At 42.1% G+C, this 15,301-nt stretch overlaps 1 protein-coding gene across 1 annotated transcript in view; it reads right to left on the reverse strand.

Moving 5' to 3' along the window:
- Positions 1-15,074, reverse strand: part of cacna1ha (calcium channel, voltage-dependent, T type, alpha 1H subunit a) — an 88,492-nt gene extending 73,418 nt beyond the window's left edge. Inside the window, exons 1-2 of the mRNA XM_026354716.1 lie at positions 14,715-15,074; positions 13,145-13,599 (exon numbers count right to left, since the gene is read on the reverse strand). Coding sequence (XP_026210501.1) covers positions 13,145-13,575 — 431 coding nt within the window. The 5' untranslated portion in view covers positions 13,576-13,599; positions 14,715-15,074. The remainder of the gene's footprint in view (positions 1-13,144; positions 13,600-14,714) is intronic.
- Positions 15,075-15,301: the final 227 nt, after the last annotated feature.

Below are 15,301 nucleotides of genomic sequence, written 5' to 3' on the forward strand. Positions count from 1 at the left end.
TTTGCCGGGTTAATTGCAGGTTAAACTGCCTGGATAATGTTGTTCCACAAAGTTTGGCAGTTCAGTCTGTCCGGTGATAAGTCCTAAGTGGCTATTGGGGAACAGATGACGCTGTTCTCTAATGAGGTGTCTGCAAGCTGTAAACATTTACCACCAGAGGTCTAACATCTCTAACGTTCTCCTTTGCATTGTGAGAGCGTTTGCTTGGGAAATGTCATATTTATTTTTTTCCCCAGTGTTGAGTGATTTAGTAGATGATCTTTCATTATCTTTTCTGGAGTGTCTCTTACTTTGCACATATACTGTATATCAATGAGCATCCAGCAGGAAAAATAAAAGCAGAGTTCAATGTAAAAATTATTATATTTCCCACTTGCATGAGATTGATTTTTAACCTCAGTGAAGTTATAAACGATTCAGTAAGTTCAACTTTATTGATTCCCAGCTGGGAATTGGCTAATTGCAGCAGCAGAGAGAGAGCTGTACGTATGGATTACAGCACTAAAACATATTACACAATACTTAGCAGGTATTTCCTAAAGGCTTCCACCTACGATATATATTTTTTCCCAATAAACACGTCTTTGGAGGTTTTTTCCTTATCTGATTCTAAGGATGAAACGTTATTGTATGCTGTAGGAACTGTAAAGCTTGACCTCCGTCCTGCACATCTACTACTATAGGTAGCAGTGAATATAGAAGTTATTACACTGCTACAGAAGTTGTGCACTCAATAATATTTAAATGGTGCTGATGCAGACAGAAATTCTTACCATGCAGGCTTTTTTTAAGCAAATGTAAAGCAAAACTATGCAGATTTTGAGCATTAGGTTTTATCTGATATGTTGCCAAGAATCCTATCTGACTCTCAGGTCTATGTAAGACATTTCTGCACACTTTGATTTTCCTTTATTACATTTTCCTCTATATAATTAGAGCTGCCAAGTGGAACAACAGATTTAATTCAGTAGGTATTCTTCAGTCATACTGTGTAAAAACTAATTGGTACATAAATTCCTGCAGAGATAAAGAGGAGGGTAAGCTCACCAACACTGCATGTCCGTAAAACAAAGTGTTGTTTTATCAGAGATTGGTTTATAAAAACTTGGATGTCTAGAAAGTTTATTCCCTACAACAGTGCATTACTAAACATTGATATATACTGTATGAACATTAATGAATAAATAAACTGCAGTCAGTACTGTTATAAAGTCCAGGCGAATTGTTGGCTCTGTGTTCAGTGTTGTTCTGTGACGTATGGCTCCCTCGCCTCCAGACTAGTATATAACAGCACCATTACAGTCACTTTGGCTAAAATCAGACTCTTTAACAGACACGGCTCCTCCTGCACTTCAGCTGGGTCAGCTGCTTCACGTCTTCCTTTCATCTTGCGCTGAGACCCAGAGTGTGTATGTGTGTGTCAAGGAAAAGGCAGAAGGTGTGTGAGGTGCACTTTCCACGTGTGTTTGAACTGTGATAATAGAGGTCCATTAGAAAGCAGACAGGGGGCCAGTGAGAGCAGCGTTCCTTCATTACAGTCTAATGGACATTAAACGGCACTCTCCCACACGCACTCACACAAACACACACATACACCAGCAAATAAGAAGTGCTATTGAAAAGGCTGCCTTCCTTCCAAAAGGTGATTAATTATCATCTGAACTGCCTGATGGAGATTCATCCATCTATATTACCCATCTGTCTGTAGTAGAGACAAACAACGCCAAGTTCAATCCAGAGAACAGCAGATCATTGACAGAGAGGATCATTTGTTGGTTTGTGTAAGATCTCGTTGACATGGTGAAGTGTACTTCCTGGTTTACGAAAGATAGAACACTATGAGTTAACTGTTCCTACTGTAAGCCCCACCTCTTTCCCCTCAATGACAGATTGGTAGCACAGATTAACCTTGGAACAGCTGTGTAACTATAAATACGTCCATGTGAATCTAGTTTGAGACAAAGCTGTTATTTCTCTATACGATATTGAAAGTGATTCGCAGAAACGATCCGCGCCAACACTGAAATCCAGTGTAGACATCAGAAACAATCTATTTAATTATGATATGAAATATACATATGTTAATAAAATGTTCTACTGGTCCCCTCTGGTGTTTCAGTGAGACAATGAGATTTCTCTTTTTTCACAGTCTCCATCCTCAGTGGTCATAACTAAAGCAAATATATAAACTGACACATTTTAATATCATCCCTCTTTCTGCTGTCAGTCTGTTCACACTGCAGCTGCAAGTGTGTTAATCCAGATTTTTGTCTGCGGAAAAGCTCTTTTTTGGTAATAAAGTGTATTAATTGTTCCTCGAGGCACGAACAGTGCTGCATCTACATGCAAGCTGTGACTTATATAACAAAACCTTGACTTGTATTTGGTCAGACACCTCAGTCAAGCAGTAAAACAAACAGATGTGACGTCTTCTCACACTGGGCACATCTCTTTGAGTTCACTGTCGGCTCCGTTAGGTGCGGGTTACATCCTTGAACAGGAACCCTAAAGTGAGATATGAGCAATTCAGAGCCGAGCATCAAGGCTGGGTCAACCTAGCCTGCACGTTGCATCACTTACCGATATCTCCAACAACAACGATTTCAAAGTGAGGCAGCGCTCAACGTGAACTAATCAACACTTGAAAACATGTGTGCAGATGGAACTTCTTTTTCTGTTGCACATTAAATATCACACATCAACGTACAACCATGACCTTCGCTTCCCTTCATCGTTGTTCAGTCCCACAACACACACTTTTCTATAAAATTGACTCAGCACTCAAACACACACACACACACAGCGGATCGACACCCCTCCCTCCCCACATCCCCAATGCTCCACTGTTCAGCAGTGCTATTCTGTTGCCTAGTAACCAGGTAGAGTTCCTAGTAAAGGCCTCTTCACTGAGAGAATCCCACTGTCCTCGGCTTCTCTCTCTTCCTCTCTCGCCCACTCTATCACACACACACACACACATTACGAAACACATTCCTGCTGTGTGAAGTTACTTTCATTAAACGCTGCACATACACTTTCAAATTCACCCAGCACTTTTCTTCATCATCAACCTTCAATCACCACTCTGCTGTAAAACTAGGTTGCTGTAACTCTTATTCTTCACACCTATTCACTCTGACTATCATTCCACCGCCGTACCTCCCTCCACACACACACACACACACACACACATTTCTGTGCACACAGGCCCATTTTGTAGACAAAGCAGGTACATGTGCTGCAGAGCAGAGAAAGCAAGAGAACCAGAAAGAAGAGGCTGCAGTTTTCAGGTCTCTAAGGAAATGCAGTTAAGTATCAGGCTTTATCCATTACACACTATGTTGTAAAAGCATCTCTCGTGCTCACACATACACAAACATACACATGCACAACGCTGGGCATCCAGCATTGTATAGCCACAGATCTGCCACACGAGGCAAAGCGGTAGTTTTAAAGCCGTGCGGAACTGAAACTAAGTTACATATATATGCTAAAACATTGCAGTGATCTGAGCTGTGTCTGTGTTTCTCACTCACACACACTCTGTGCTGTGCTTACCACATTGCCATGACAACCCAGTGCTGGATGCTGATGGGCTTCCTAGATCTTTTATTTATTCATCCATCTCTACATTTTTCTTTCATACTACAACACCCACATACACACAGATGTGCCTCCCTCACGTCTCCATCCACGTATGAACTCGTGCACACCCTTCCTAACCTTCGCAGGTCCTCGTTTCTGGGCTGGTTTGATCATCAGAGGTGAATAAATCTGAATAAATGATAAATAAATCTGTATCTGTAAATGTCTTTGTGCAAAGAAAATAATAACATGTCCCTGTGGTTATGCAGGCTGTCGTAAGCAATTTCTGGTGCCTCCAAAACATTGTTGTGTGAAATGAAAAGCTGTCCGTACAAAGTAGGCCATTAAACTGTCTCTCTATTGGTGAGTGCTTCTCATTTCAACCATCTTTCAACAGAAATGTGATCAGCAGCAAGGTGCAGGCTGCTGTGTTATTTATGTGGCGCTTGACTGTTGGGAAACGGCTCAGAACAGCAGGAACTCACAGACACACATACATCAAAAATGCATGCACACACACACACACACACACTACCAAGCAAAAAAAAAAAGCTCATTAGGAACAGCAGTGCAGCTACTAAACAGCAAACGCAACAAAGCAATATGACCTAAAAACATAACTGAATACTAAACACCCCACTGTAGATGGGATGAAGAGAGGGAGCACCCGAGGGTCTGCTGATGATCCCCACCCCAGCACGATGCAGAGTCCCTGGGGAGCCTGGCTGACCTCCCCCTCCTATCATCTCCTCCTCAAAAAGAAATACATTATCGCCTTTTCAGGTTATTTCTCACATCTTGAGGATCCTGCCGGGCGTGTGTGTGAGCGAGTGTGTCAGTGTGTTGTTTGGCGATGCGCTGTGACGTATAGTGGTGCCTCTGAATCTCTGCTAGCTCAGTTTTTCAATTATACCTCATGTCGTCCAACCTCTTATTTTACAACCATGACTGTGGATAAATCTATTTCTACTGAGCTCCAGCTCAACCCCTTGACCACCATCATGGACCAAGTCATGCCTGTAAATCACTGCAGCTTGGGAGAAAGTCTAATGTCAAATGATGATAAACGTAGAGATGACCAGAAACATCCTGATAATTCATTTCATTTTTAAGTGGTCTCATTATCTCACTTGTAAGTCGCTTTGGATCAAAGCGTTAAACGACTAAGTGCAAATACATATTTTATGCTGCAGCACAAAACAAAAAAATACATACTATAACTGATCTCTGTCTCCAACAGTGCTACAAGAAAAAAAAACACTGAAATAGGAATAAAACTACAAGTGCTTTGGTGCATTTGCAGTCAGGACTTGTCAGGACATGTTTTAGCAGCAAGAAAAAAGACAAAGGGATGAGATGCGAATACGAGAGAGAAACAAAGAAAAGCACACACTATTTAGCTGCAGCTTTTTGGATCAAGACAGGGTGAGGGAGGGGGAGGATGGGGTTGGTTGAGAGAGCAGTTGTGTGTGCATCTTCACTGCAGCAACCATCAAGTAGCAGAGAAAGACAATAAAAAGCCCGGTCGAGTCAGAAAGAGCTGAGAGGTGCTCGCTCTTGTCACACACTTGTGATTGGCTGAACGGCCGTGTCCAGTTGTCAAACAACAGAGTCGTGTTAAAGTCCACACACTGTGCAGAACAGACTGGATTTAAATGATCCTTTTAACTCCTCGCCGTGTTCCTGTTCATCTTTTACCTCATACAAGTCTTTATCCTGATGCTTTATCCTCTTTATCCCTTTTATGCCCCCCTTCTCTCATCGTCCTTGCCTCTACTTTTAACTTCTTGTCCTCTTTCTTTGACCTCCCTCGTCTGTTTTTGTCATCCTTTGCTTCCTTCTTCTTGCATTTCCTGACCTTCCATTGTCTTGTCTTTCTTTCTCCTCTCCTCAGTTCTTTGTCTCGTCCGTCCCTGTCTGTCCACACTTGTGTCAGCTTTGCCTGACACCTACCTACCACCTGCTGCACTTGTGTGCTCACATCCAGTCATTACTTATCATTATTCCTTCGTCTAATGCGAGTTTTGATCAAGAGAAGCGGCCTCACATGTTCAGTGTGGATTTTCTTGATCGAAGTGACAGAGCGGCTTTTCGATGGGGGAGTTGAGACGTGGAAACACAGAGTACACTTCTAGACCATCGTCAACATGACGCGTAGCCATGGTAACAGATGCCCAAAAAGCCCTCCCACACTAAAAGTGGACCAATCAGGCTCTGGCACTACAGGGAACTTAACTGACAGCCTTCTGAGTGAAAACACTGACTGCGGTGCAAAGCAGCTATTCTACAGCATCTCTGAACACCACTAAAAAGCCCCATAAATGACCTGTTTTACTGATTTCTGACACCACAGAGATTGACTATTCAATATTTGACTCATTAATGTGTTGACCTCCTGACCCTGAACACCAGCTGCGTCACTCAGACTGACCTCTAACCTCTGATGCAACAGACTCATCAGTATGCTCTTATTAATCACACAGGCAAAGCATGCTACCACCACACAGAAAGGACCAGAGCATCCTTGATGTGCAAGCCCCCCCCCCCACACCTTATGGACATTTTGGTGCCCTAGGCGAGACACCCTCTGGTTTCCCTGAGGGGCCCGAATTTTTTATGACAATATTTTATGATACATTTCATAGAATATCTTTAATTTTAGAATAAATTTTATTTCAATTCAACTGTATTCTTCTGTATCATGAAATCAACTTTGATAATTATGTGTCTCTTAATGTGCACAATATAATAATTATTTAAATTCTGATTTTTACTAAATGTCCAATGAATACTACAGCTGTCAGTAATTGATGCTTTCTTCACCAAAATGCCTGGTTCACCGCCTTGTGACATGTGATTTACTTTGACATAGCTTTCATTTCAGAGCAGGCTAATTGTTGATCATTCTGTGCTTTGTTTTGTCAAACCTATAGATCACTGACTACAGGACTCGAGTTAAAAATCAGTATCCCGATAATGATTTATACTGATGAGGATCATCTATTCAATATATGAGCAGCGTGGGCGTGTCGGGAATGGCGGCTGGGTTACGGTGGTGGAGGCCTGGTATTGATGCATTTCCTGCAATGTTGCACAAGCTTGGAGCTTCACATTTGTTTCTGTTGTGGTTGCAGTTCTTAGTTTAACTTCCCTCTGATTAATGAGTGGTCGTTTTACTGAGCAAATAAACCACTTTGGGAGAAAACTGCAGGTTTTATGAGATTCAGTCCCCAGACAGATGACTGTCTGCCAAGTCAGTGGTTCCCTCATAGGAACAAATGCCTAATATTTCATAGCCTATGTCTTAAAACAGCTCTGCTGCCCAACATATGTTTGTCCTTAAAGAAATACTTTGACATTTTGGGAGATATGCTTATTAACTTAAAAATGTGACTACAGCCAGTTCCCACTTAACTAGTCATTATCCCAGCTCTATCCAAAGGTAGCAAAATCAGCCTGCCAGCATCGTTATAGCTCATTTACCGTTAACACGGGAACTTTAGAGGAGCGGCACGGTTTTGTTAGCTTCAGAAAGACCTAGGATCTGTTTTTATCGAAGCCAAGCTAACCAGCTGCTGGCTGTAGCTTCAGATTTGCTGGACATGATACGGGTTTCCCAAAATGTCAAAAATGCTTTCATCTTAACTACTAAACCTTCTGGACAAAAGCATGTGGTAAATGAATGTACTGTAAACTAAACCCAGTCACGCTGGGCCAGTCGCAGTGTTTCTGTCCACAACCCCGATGGCATCCATAATTTCACACCAGCATTCATCTGGTCAGCAGCACAAACACACCCAAATAGAGAAACACACTTCTTTCCTGTGGAGTGCCTTGTGGAGTCAGACGCTCTCTGCCTGGGGCGGGACAGGGTCACTGCTTAAATCATGGTGTGTGTACACATACGGTTGAGTATACGCACTGCATGCACATGCACTCCACGTTTACACACACGAAACCCAGCGCCATTAGTTCCAGATCATTTTGCGAGCCAGTCTGTAAACATTGAGCCGGAGGATAAGCAAAGATCCTACTGTACTGGAAGTAATCCCACAACACACACACCTTAACATCCTGTCCACACACACACACACACACATATATAAACCACACAAAAATCCAACTAATGGGGGGAGGGGGCAACAAACACTATTACAGTGCACTTGTTTTCTTATGTTTAGCTACACAAAGCGTTTTGGAACTAGATTAACATTGAGCCACACTAGACTGAGTATGACTGGATCATTTGCAGTAATGATGCTGGACTACAAACACACTTTTAAATGTTAAATGCTGTCAAACACGAGGAGTTCTGCCAACTAAAATTGACAAAATAATGTTTGTATCGATCAACATTCAATAAGTAACTAAGCATGCATTAATGTCCGAGTTAGAATTCAGGATTTAGAGGTCTGTTTACAGTTTCTATGCTCATTCGGCGCCATGTTGACAAACATGGAGGATTTGTGATTATCCATGATAGCACAGAGGCAAAGCATTTATGTATAAGAGACTATGTGAATGCTCTGTCTCCCTCTAATTGCAGGGAGGGTATGGTGTTGTCATATCTGATGCTCTGCAACAAAGTGCTGAAAGACAGTTCTGGGAGGTGTGAGGCTTGTCCATTATACAGCACAACACGAGCTAGTGCCACTACACATGCACTCGTACATGAAGAGAGATCCACGCAGCCACTCACATTGTGAGGACTGTGCAGCGTGTGCCAGTGCTTCATACGTCACAGAGGCAGGATCCCTCTGTCTCTGCAGTGATACACGACTCATGACCCCCAATCTGCTGTTATCATGAGCACAGCCCAAATATAATGAGTCACCAAACACACACACACACAAACGAACTGCTGAATATAAATACCGCAGAACAAACATCAAGTCTGGCAGAGAGGCACAGAAGCACGTCTGTGTGCATTTAGACGCACACATTCGTGATGTCTGAGTGACAGTAGGGGAAAGACAACTGGCTGAAATCAAGGCTAGCTCAATTTGTCCCACACACCGCAGAGATGAAATCATTTCTAAGACATAAATACTGTACACACACACAGACAAAGAGAGCGAAAGGCTTCAAATGATGTGAGAGTGAGAAGAAGTGAGACCTCTCATGTCTTGAAGTGGATACTTATCTAGGCTACATGTTGAAATCCTTCATGCAGAAGATTTTAACTTCAACAAGTTGCCCTCCGCGTCACACGGCTTTAAATCCACCTTTATTCTTATCTGATGAAAAATGCCTAGATGGCTGTGATCGTTCAAACAAGCCAACACAACAGGTTGCCTGCTGTTCCCTGTGTGTGAATGTGTGTATGTGTGTGGGAGTGTGTGTCTTCGCGCGGCCTCATCTGTATTCATTTATGTAGGAAGTGCAAGAGACTCTCTCAACAGGTTTAGAATATAGAATGACTAATGGAGACAGATAGCATAATGAATCCACTCATCTGTAATGGATTAACTCTGTCTGGCCCCCAAATCTGATCTAATCAGCCTGAAACAGCATGTTATTCTATCACACCATCTAACCAGTGACTGATAACTGCTCAGTCCACTCAGGTATGAAACAACTTTACTGGATCTACTGGACAGACCAGACACCTCTACTGGTTTTGCATATTATAGTAGACAACAAATCACTTTGCATCAATGCCAAAGAAGCGTCATTGAAACATTTTATTATTCAATATAATCTAATAAAGTGATGATATTTTGTTAGGTTGTCTTCAGATTATTTCTTTTATGATGTAAACAGTTCAAGATAAACCCAAAGAGCAGAAACCGGATATTTATCTGATGCTTTAAGAACAATGAGCATCAATAATCACCACAGCTCTAGACTTCAGCAGGCTTAAAAGTTGCTCAAGACGGATAATGTTGTCAAAGTCAACTATTAAGATCACTGCTGTCACTTATAAGGAATCTTTTTGTTGTTTGCTAAACACAACTGATCTGACAGTGTAAGCTATGAAAACCAAACGAAAGCAGGAAAAACACAACTGATCTACCACATCTGAGCTTCAATTCACATGCAGCAACAGCAGCAGAGCACCTCAAAGAAGAGAATAGTTCCTTTCCCTCACAAAGTGAAAATATTAGTTATATATTATATTATATCAGTTTTCATCCTTAGCCTGGCTATTTGACTTCCTGTCTTGTCTTCCTTTGCCTCAGCTTCTGGATAGATTCATGTGTATGGGGGACGTGTTGAGAGCAAAGCAGGAAATAAATAACTATGATAGCTGTAATTGCAGCTTGAGCACAGCCGTGCATTTTTCCTGACATCCTTATATGTTTACAGCCAAACGAGCAGTCCAGCTGATCCATGATGATGAACATAATAAATATGATGAATGAGAAATGCTGTTCTGTAATTGTGAGCAACTGCTGATTTATTTTTATTGTCATGTGATTAGTGGTTTCCCAAAGACCGAGTACTGTAGATATTGTGCAGCACAGGGAATGGGACTGTCAGGACTCTGGATGTGATACAGCTTTGAAAAGCCAATCAGTTTGTCTCTTTATCTTGTTTCCTCTCCAGACTCGCACTTAAACCAGCATTTGCATGCCTTTGTGTGGCTGAGTGGCAGGGCATTTATGCTGTGAATAATATTTATATATCCCACTGTGGACCACCAACTCTGCACTGCTTACACCGTGGGCCCTGCACACACACCCACATGCTCGCAGACGCTCAGGAGTAAAACACATAAAGCTGTCCAGTGAGATCAGCTCTTATGACATAACCTGGTTCCAGTCTTAAACAAGCAGTTATAATGCAATGCCAAGCATGTGACAGCCTGCGTCTCATTCATTAGACTGACTATCTTAGGACAAACAGTCCTCACCACAATGGACAAACAACAACACAGCACCGAGCCCGACCAGAAATGTCAGAAATACAACCAGCAAAAGAAGAAATAAAAAAAAACATGCTGACCACAGAAGCATCTGCTTAACGGTAGTTGGCTACCTGAGCAGCTACTGCAGTATTATTCCTGCTACGCTGTTGTGTAGACAACAGACTTAATGTAATGTAACATTAACATCTGTAAAGAAGCACACTATCAAACCATATGTCATATGTGTTTAAGTCTACATGTCTAACAGGAGAAAGTTAATTTTTAGTCTTTGCCTGTCTCCTCTACTCATTTGTGCTAAGATGCTCTTATCTAAAATAAGTCTGTATTTTGCTGTATACTGTCATTCACCATCTAAAATAAGGACAGTATGTGTAATGTTAAAGCTACTTTCCCCACTTTGGGACAATCCTCCAAACTGAACAAGCTCAAAAACAATAATTCAAGTATAATCAATCAAATCCTCACACTGGAATCGCTGAAACTACCTTCAGTTGTTGCATGTAAGCACGAGCATAAGAAGAAATAGACTTGGCCAGAATCCCTGCAACAATACGTCGTATTAATTTAAAAAACAGCCAACAAGATGTGCATTTGTATAATTTCCAAAATGCAGTGCAGGTCTGCCAATTCAGTCCCCTTTAAATTATTTTCCAACCAACCTTGGATGCAACTGCTCAGACATAAACCACACTGTTCTGCCAAAGAGCATTTACAAGTCTTTCACTTCCAGTGGCCACTATACAGATAGAACACTGTCATATCAATCCCCAAAGGAAAACTCCCTCTTTGTGATAGCAACAAAACAAAAACCTTGGAGCTAGTAGAGATGCTCTGTCATACTCAGGGACATTTGATGTAATAGATGATGGATGACACTGTAGTTTGTGTCAAAGGTCACAAGTTTTAGGAGTGTCTCTGAAGGCCATTGCTGGAGGACACCCACTACCACACGACAGCACACTTCTTAAACCTGGGACTGGCCTGGGATTCACTCCAAGGTTAAGTATCTGGGGCCATAAAAGAGTCATGTCAGCAGTATTATACATAAAGAAGACCACTACTGATATATTAATATTAGGGATGTTAAAGGACTAAAACGTTGGACTCTCTGCTGCACTGATTTTCCTTGAACCTGTCCTAGGAACTTCATCTCGTAAGCAAACTTTCCTGGTCCCTATTTACCAGATTGTTCAACCTTTCTTAATCTTTGTCGTGATTACTCGTGCATCGGTTTGTTAAGTCGGCAGGTTTCTGTTTTGTAATCGGAAGTTTAGAACTTTAAAGTCGGTAAATCTATGTGTAGATTCCTGCACATTTTAGATGCACCAAGTGTTATGATATGTCGAATCACTGGGCATGACAGAACATGTCAGTCAGATAATCCTTTTGTAGTTTTGATATGTGTGTGTGCCGATAAATCAGTTTGACGATAGATGTGATAGAAACGGCAGTAAACCACACCAGGCAGTGTCAGATCTATGTTCGACTCTTCTTGAGAGCAGATTCAGACAGATTGTTGACATGGGTTTGACTGGCTTCACTGCGCTGTTCTCTATGGGGCATGATTCATCAACTCTACCTTCAAGAGCTGACAACAGGAAGCCAAGGAAATCAATCTTCACATGCAATGTTGAAGCTATGTACTGATGAAAATATTTTGGATGTATCTGTTTATCTACTGCTCCAAACTATCCAGTTCCTCCTATTTCCCCCTGAGATTTCCTTCCAGAAGACCCACTTCCACCTCCACCGCCACTGGCCTTTCACTAACACAAACATTTTAAAACACCATGCAGCACTGTTCAGAAATCATCTCTACAGAAGTCAGCTTGCATCATCTGCTCCATCTTCAACACTAGAAGATCAAAGAAAGATTTGTGGACAATGCAGATTATTCCAGGGTACACAGAAATGTACTTGCCAAATAAATATGACTCAGTTCCTGATTTAGTTTTTACACCACCCACTTAACCACATCAGGGATAAAAACATATTGCAGTGGTTCATCTTCAAATGCTTTTCATAGTGCTTGGATTTGGAAGCACATTATGTTTTTTTTTTTTCCTTCAGTGTGTTAAACATCCCACAGATGAAAATTATCGAGGTAGGATGTTCAGCTGAGAGGTAATAATAGACGCTAAAAAAGATGAGCATCTAAAAACTGATCTGGTCTTTTTGTCATGCTAGTTAAATTTAAATAAATGACTTTTAGCACAAAATGGCTGCCTGAAAATTAGACAGAGTTAATACTGGACGTCTTAGGTAACTGATTTGTATTTTGATTTGATTAAAAAGCTGCTTCAGTGAAAGCTGCACCCAAGATAAACCCAGGTACAGTATAAAAAGCAAAAATGAAAGGAAACAGGAAACAGTGGAAAGTGGACGATGCCTTCATACAAACATTCATTTAGGTATTTATACAAGTACAGCCAGTGAACACCACCCCAGACTGAACCCCAGTCAAATGTCATCAGTGTGGAGTCACCACCAGTGGAGTCTGTTTAGTCTCACAGAAACAAGCAAGGTGCTAATTTACGTAGATTTCAAAACCATTAAAACTCAACAGCTGATATCTGGCGTTTCAGATGTGTGTTTTCAATCAATGATTCACGATAAGCACAGAAGAGGACTGTGTGTGGTCTTACCACGTGTCAGACAGAGTTGGATTCCCAGTACGTGAAAGGATATGGGTTACAGACGATACGAAGACACCAGTTGCGAGGCCTTGTTGTTTGCTTCAAGCAGAAGAAGGCCATGGGGGACAGAGCTGGATATGGCTGCTGCTCCTCCTCCTCTGAGACACAATCTGGATCACGAATAGGAGCCATGATGCGAACTCCCAGTGTTGGTCCAACTTCCAGCTCCGGTTCCTGCTCTTCATGCTCCTGAACCTCAGGGCTCCATTCATCTCCTCCTTCTCTCTTCCGCCTCCTCCTCCACTCCACCTCCTCCTTCTCCTCTTCATCACGGCCTGGTCCAAGGTCAACATCCTGACCCGGAGGGTCATTCCTGTAGGGCGTCGGTATAGCGAGCCTCACCTCCTCCTGCACCTCGTCCTGCTCCTGCCCCTCTGGGCACTCTGCATACTGAAAGCACGCTCTCCCCTCTCCATCAGTCATGATAGAGCATCAGGCAGAGCCACTCTGAAGGGAGGTCAGACAGAGAGAAGTTAGACAGGGGGACAGACAGACAGACGGACAACAGTGCCATCACAGAGGTGGATATGGAGGTAAGGTAGAGGAAAGAGTGCCACAGGGAAGAGAAAGAGGTAGAGATCAACTTAGAAAAGAGCAATTGGAGGCAAATCACACAATGAGCCAAATAAACACTCTGGCCATTTCCTCATCCAATTCCTCAGCAGCACTTGCTGCTTCCAAGCAATCTACACACATATTTTCAATATTCGTTTACAAACCTGGCAACTATGAGGCTTTCAACAAGCATTTAATTCACAAAGCTCTTTGTCAGTCCTTTATTTCTCTGTCCACTTAAAAAATATTGAGCTTAGAGAAAATCAGACAAATCTGATTTATGCAGAATGTCATAAATATGTTTTGAATATTATATGAGAGATAAACTCACTCCTATGTATTTACACACAGACAATTCATTGGTGTTTAAGGTAGTTAAACATGGATCCAGTGCACTACTGTAATAAATAAATCCTAAATACTATGAGTACCACTGAATACTGCAATATTATGGGAATAGTGGGGATTTTTTCCACTCTGTCTCCCTCTCTCTTCCTGTTGCTATGTGATTGAACAGATGGACTGCTCTGTCTCTGGTCTACTGGAGGTTTTTAGCCCACACCACGCAATGGTGGGCAGGGAATGCGCAAAAAGAAAAAAAAAACTATAAATGCCACACTAATCCCGATTATTATAATAAGTAGAAAAACATAGAGAACAAAACATTAGTCATCATAATCCAACTAACAGACTTTTTTTCTTTTAAAGGCTTTTTAATGGGCTTTGTTGTCCGTCGTTTTCCATTACAAGAGAAAAGGCGCATCTGATGCTTGAGGCAGTTCTGAAGGGATTCGATGACAAAGAGGGGAAATATTAAACAAGCTGTAATAAGACTGTGGAAAAGTACTTACACATTTCAAACGGTGTCAAAGCAAATAAAACCCGACTGAGGGAGTAGACCACCCACCACCTGTGTTTTCTTTTTTCTTTTTTAACGTGGTTAAAAGTGGACTCGATAGATCCTAAAAGGTGACAGGCAAACAGAGCAACTTCATATTTTTAAATACCTTATCGAGACGGAATCGGAAGTTCCCATAAGCATGATCCGTGACTTTCCGTGTTTCTAGCGCACCCAGCCTTTCTCAGCAACCCGGAGCTTTCCTTCCCCTGTGTTTCTTTCTTTCTTTCTTTCTTCTCTCTCCTCGAAAAAAAAATCTTCTTTTGCCTCTTCTGTGATCAAAGGTAATCCGAGAGCCAATAAAAAATCACTGTAAGTAATAAAAAATCACTTGAAATGGTCTTGGTTTGCGCGTACGGTTAAATGGGAGCATCTATCCACATCCATCCGTCCGTTCTCGCTGAGGCGCTGGTTACGCAGCGTGGAGCGGAGATGCGCACAGGAGGGTCGCACCGTGTGCTTTGCTGTGCTGAAGCTCCGTGGATGATCTGACTCTGAAAAACTTGGCCCAGGACCCGGGAGTCCTGGCACGTGACGTGATGCCTGGCTTTGGAGACGTAGCGCACAGCAGGAGACACACACACACACACACACACATACATACGCGCGCGCGCGGAAAAGACACAACTGCTGCGCGCACGCAACGCGGTGTTTAATGCTTCACCATTCAGTCAGCAACAGATCATGGAAACGGTA

The sequence above is a fragment of the Anabas testudineus genome, chromosome 8, assembly GCF_900324465.2.
Source record: "Anabas testudineus chromosome 8, fAnaTes1.2, whole genome shotgun sequence".
In the NCBI taxonomy this organism is placed as follows: domain Eukaryota; kingdom Metazoa; phylum Chordata; class Actinopteri; order Anabantiformes; family Anabantidae; genus Anabas; species Anabas testudineus.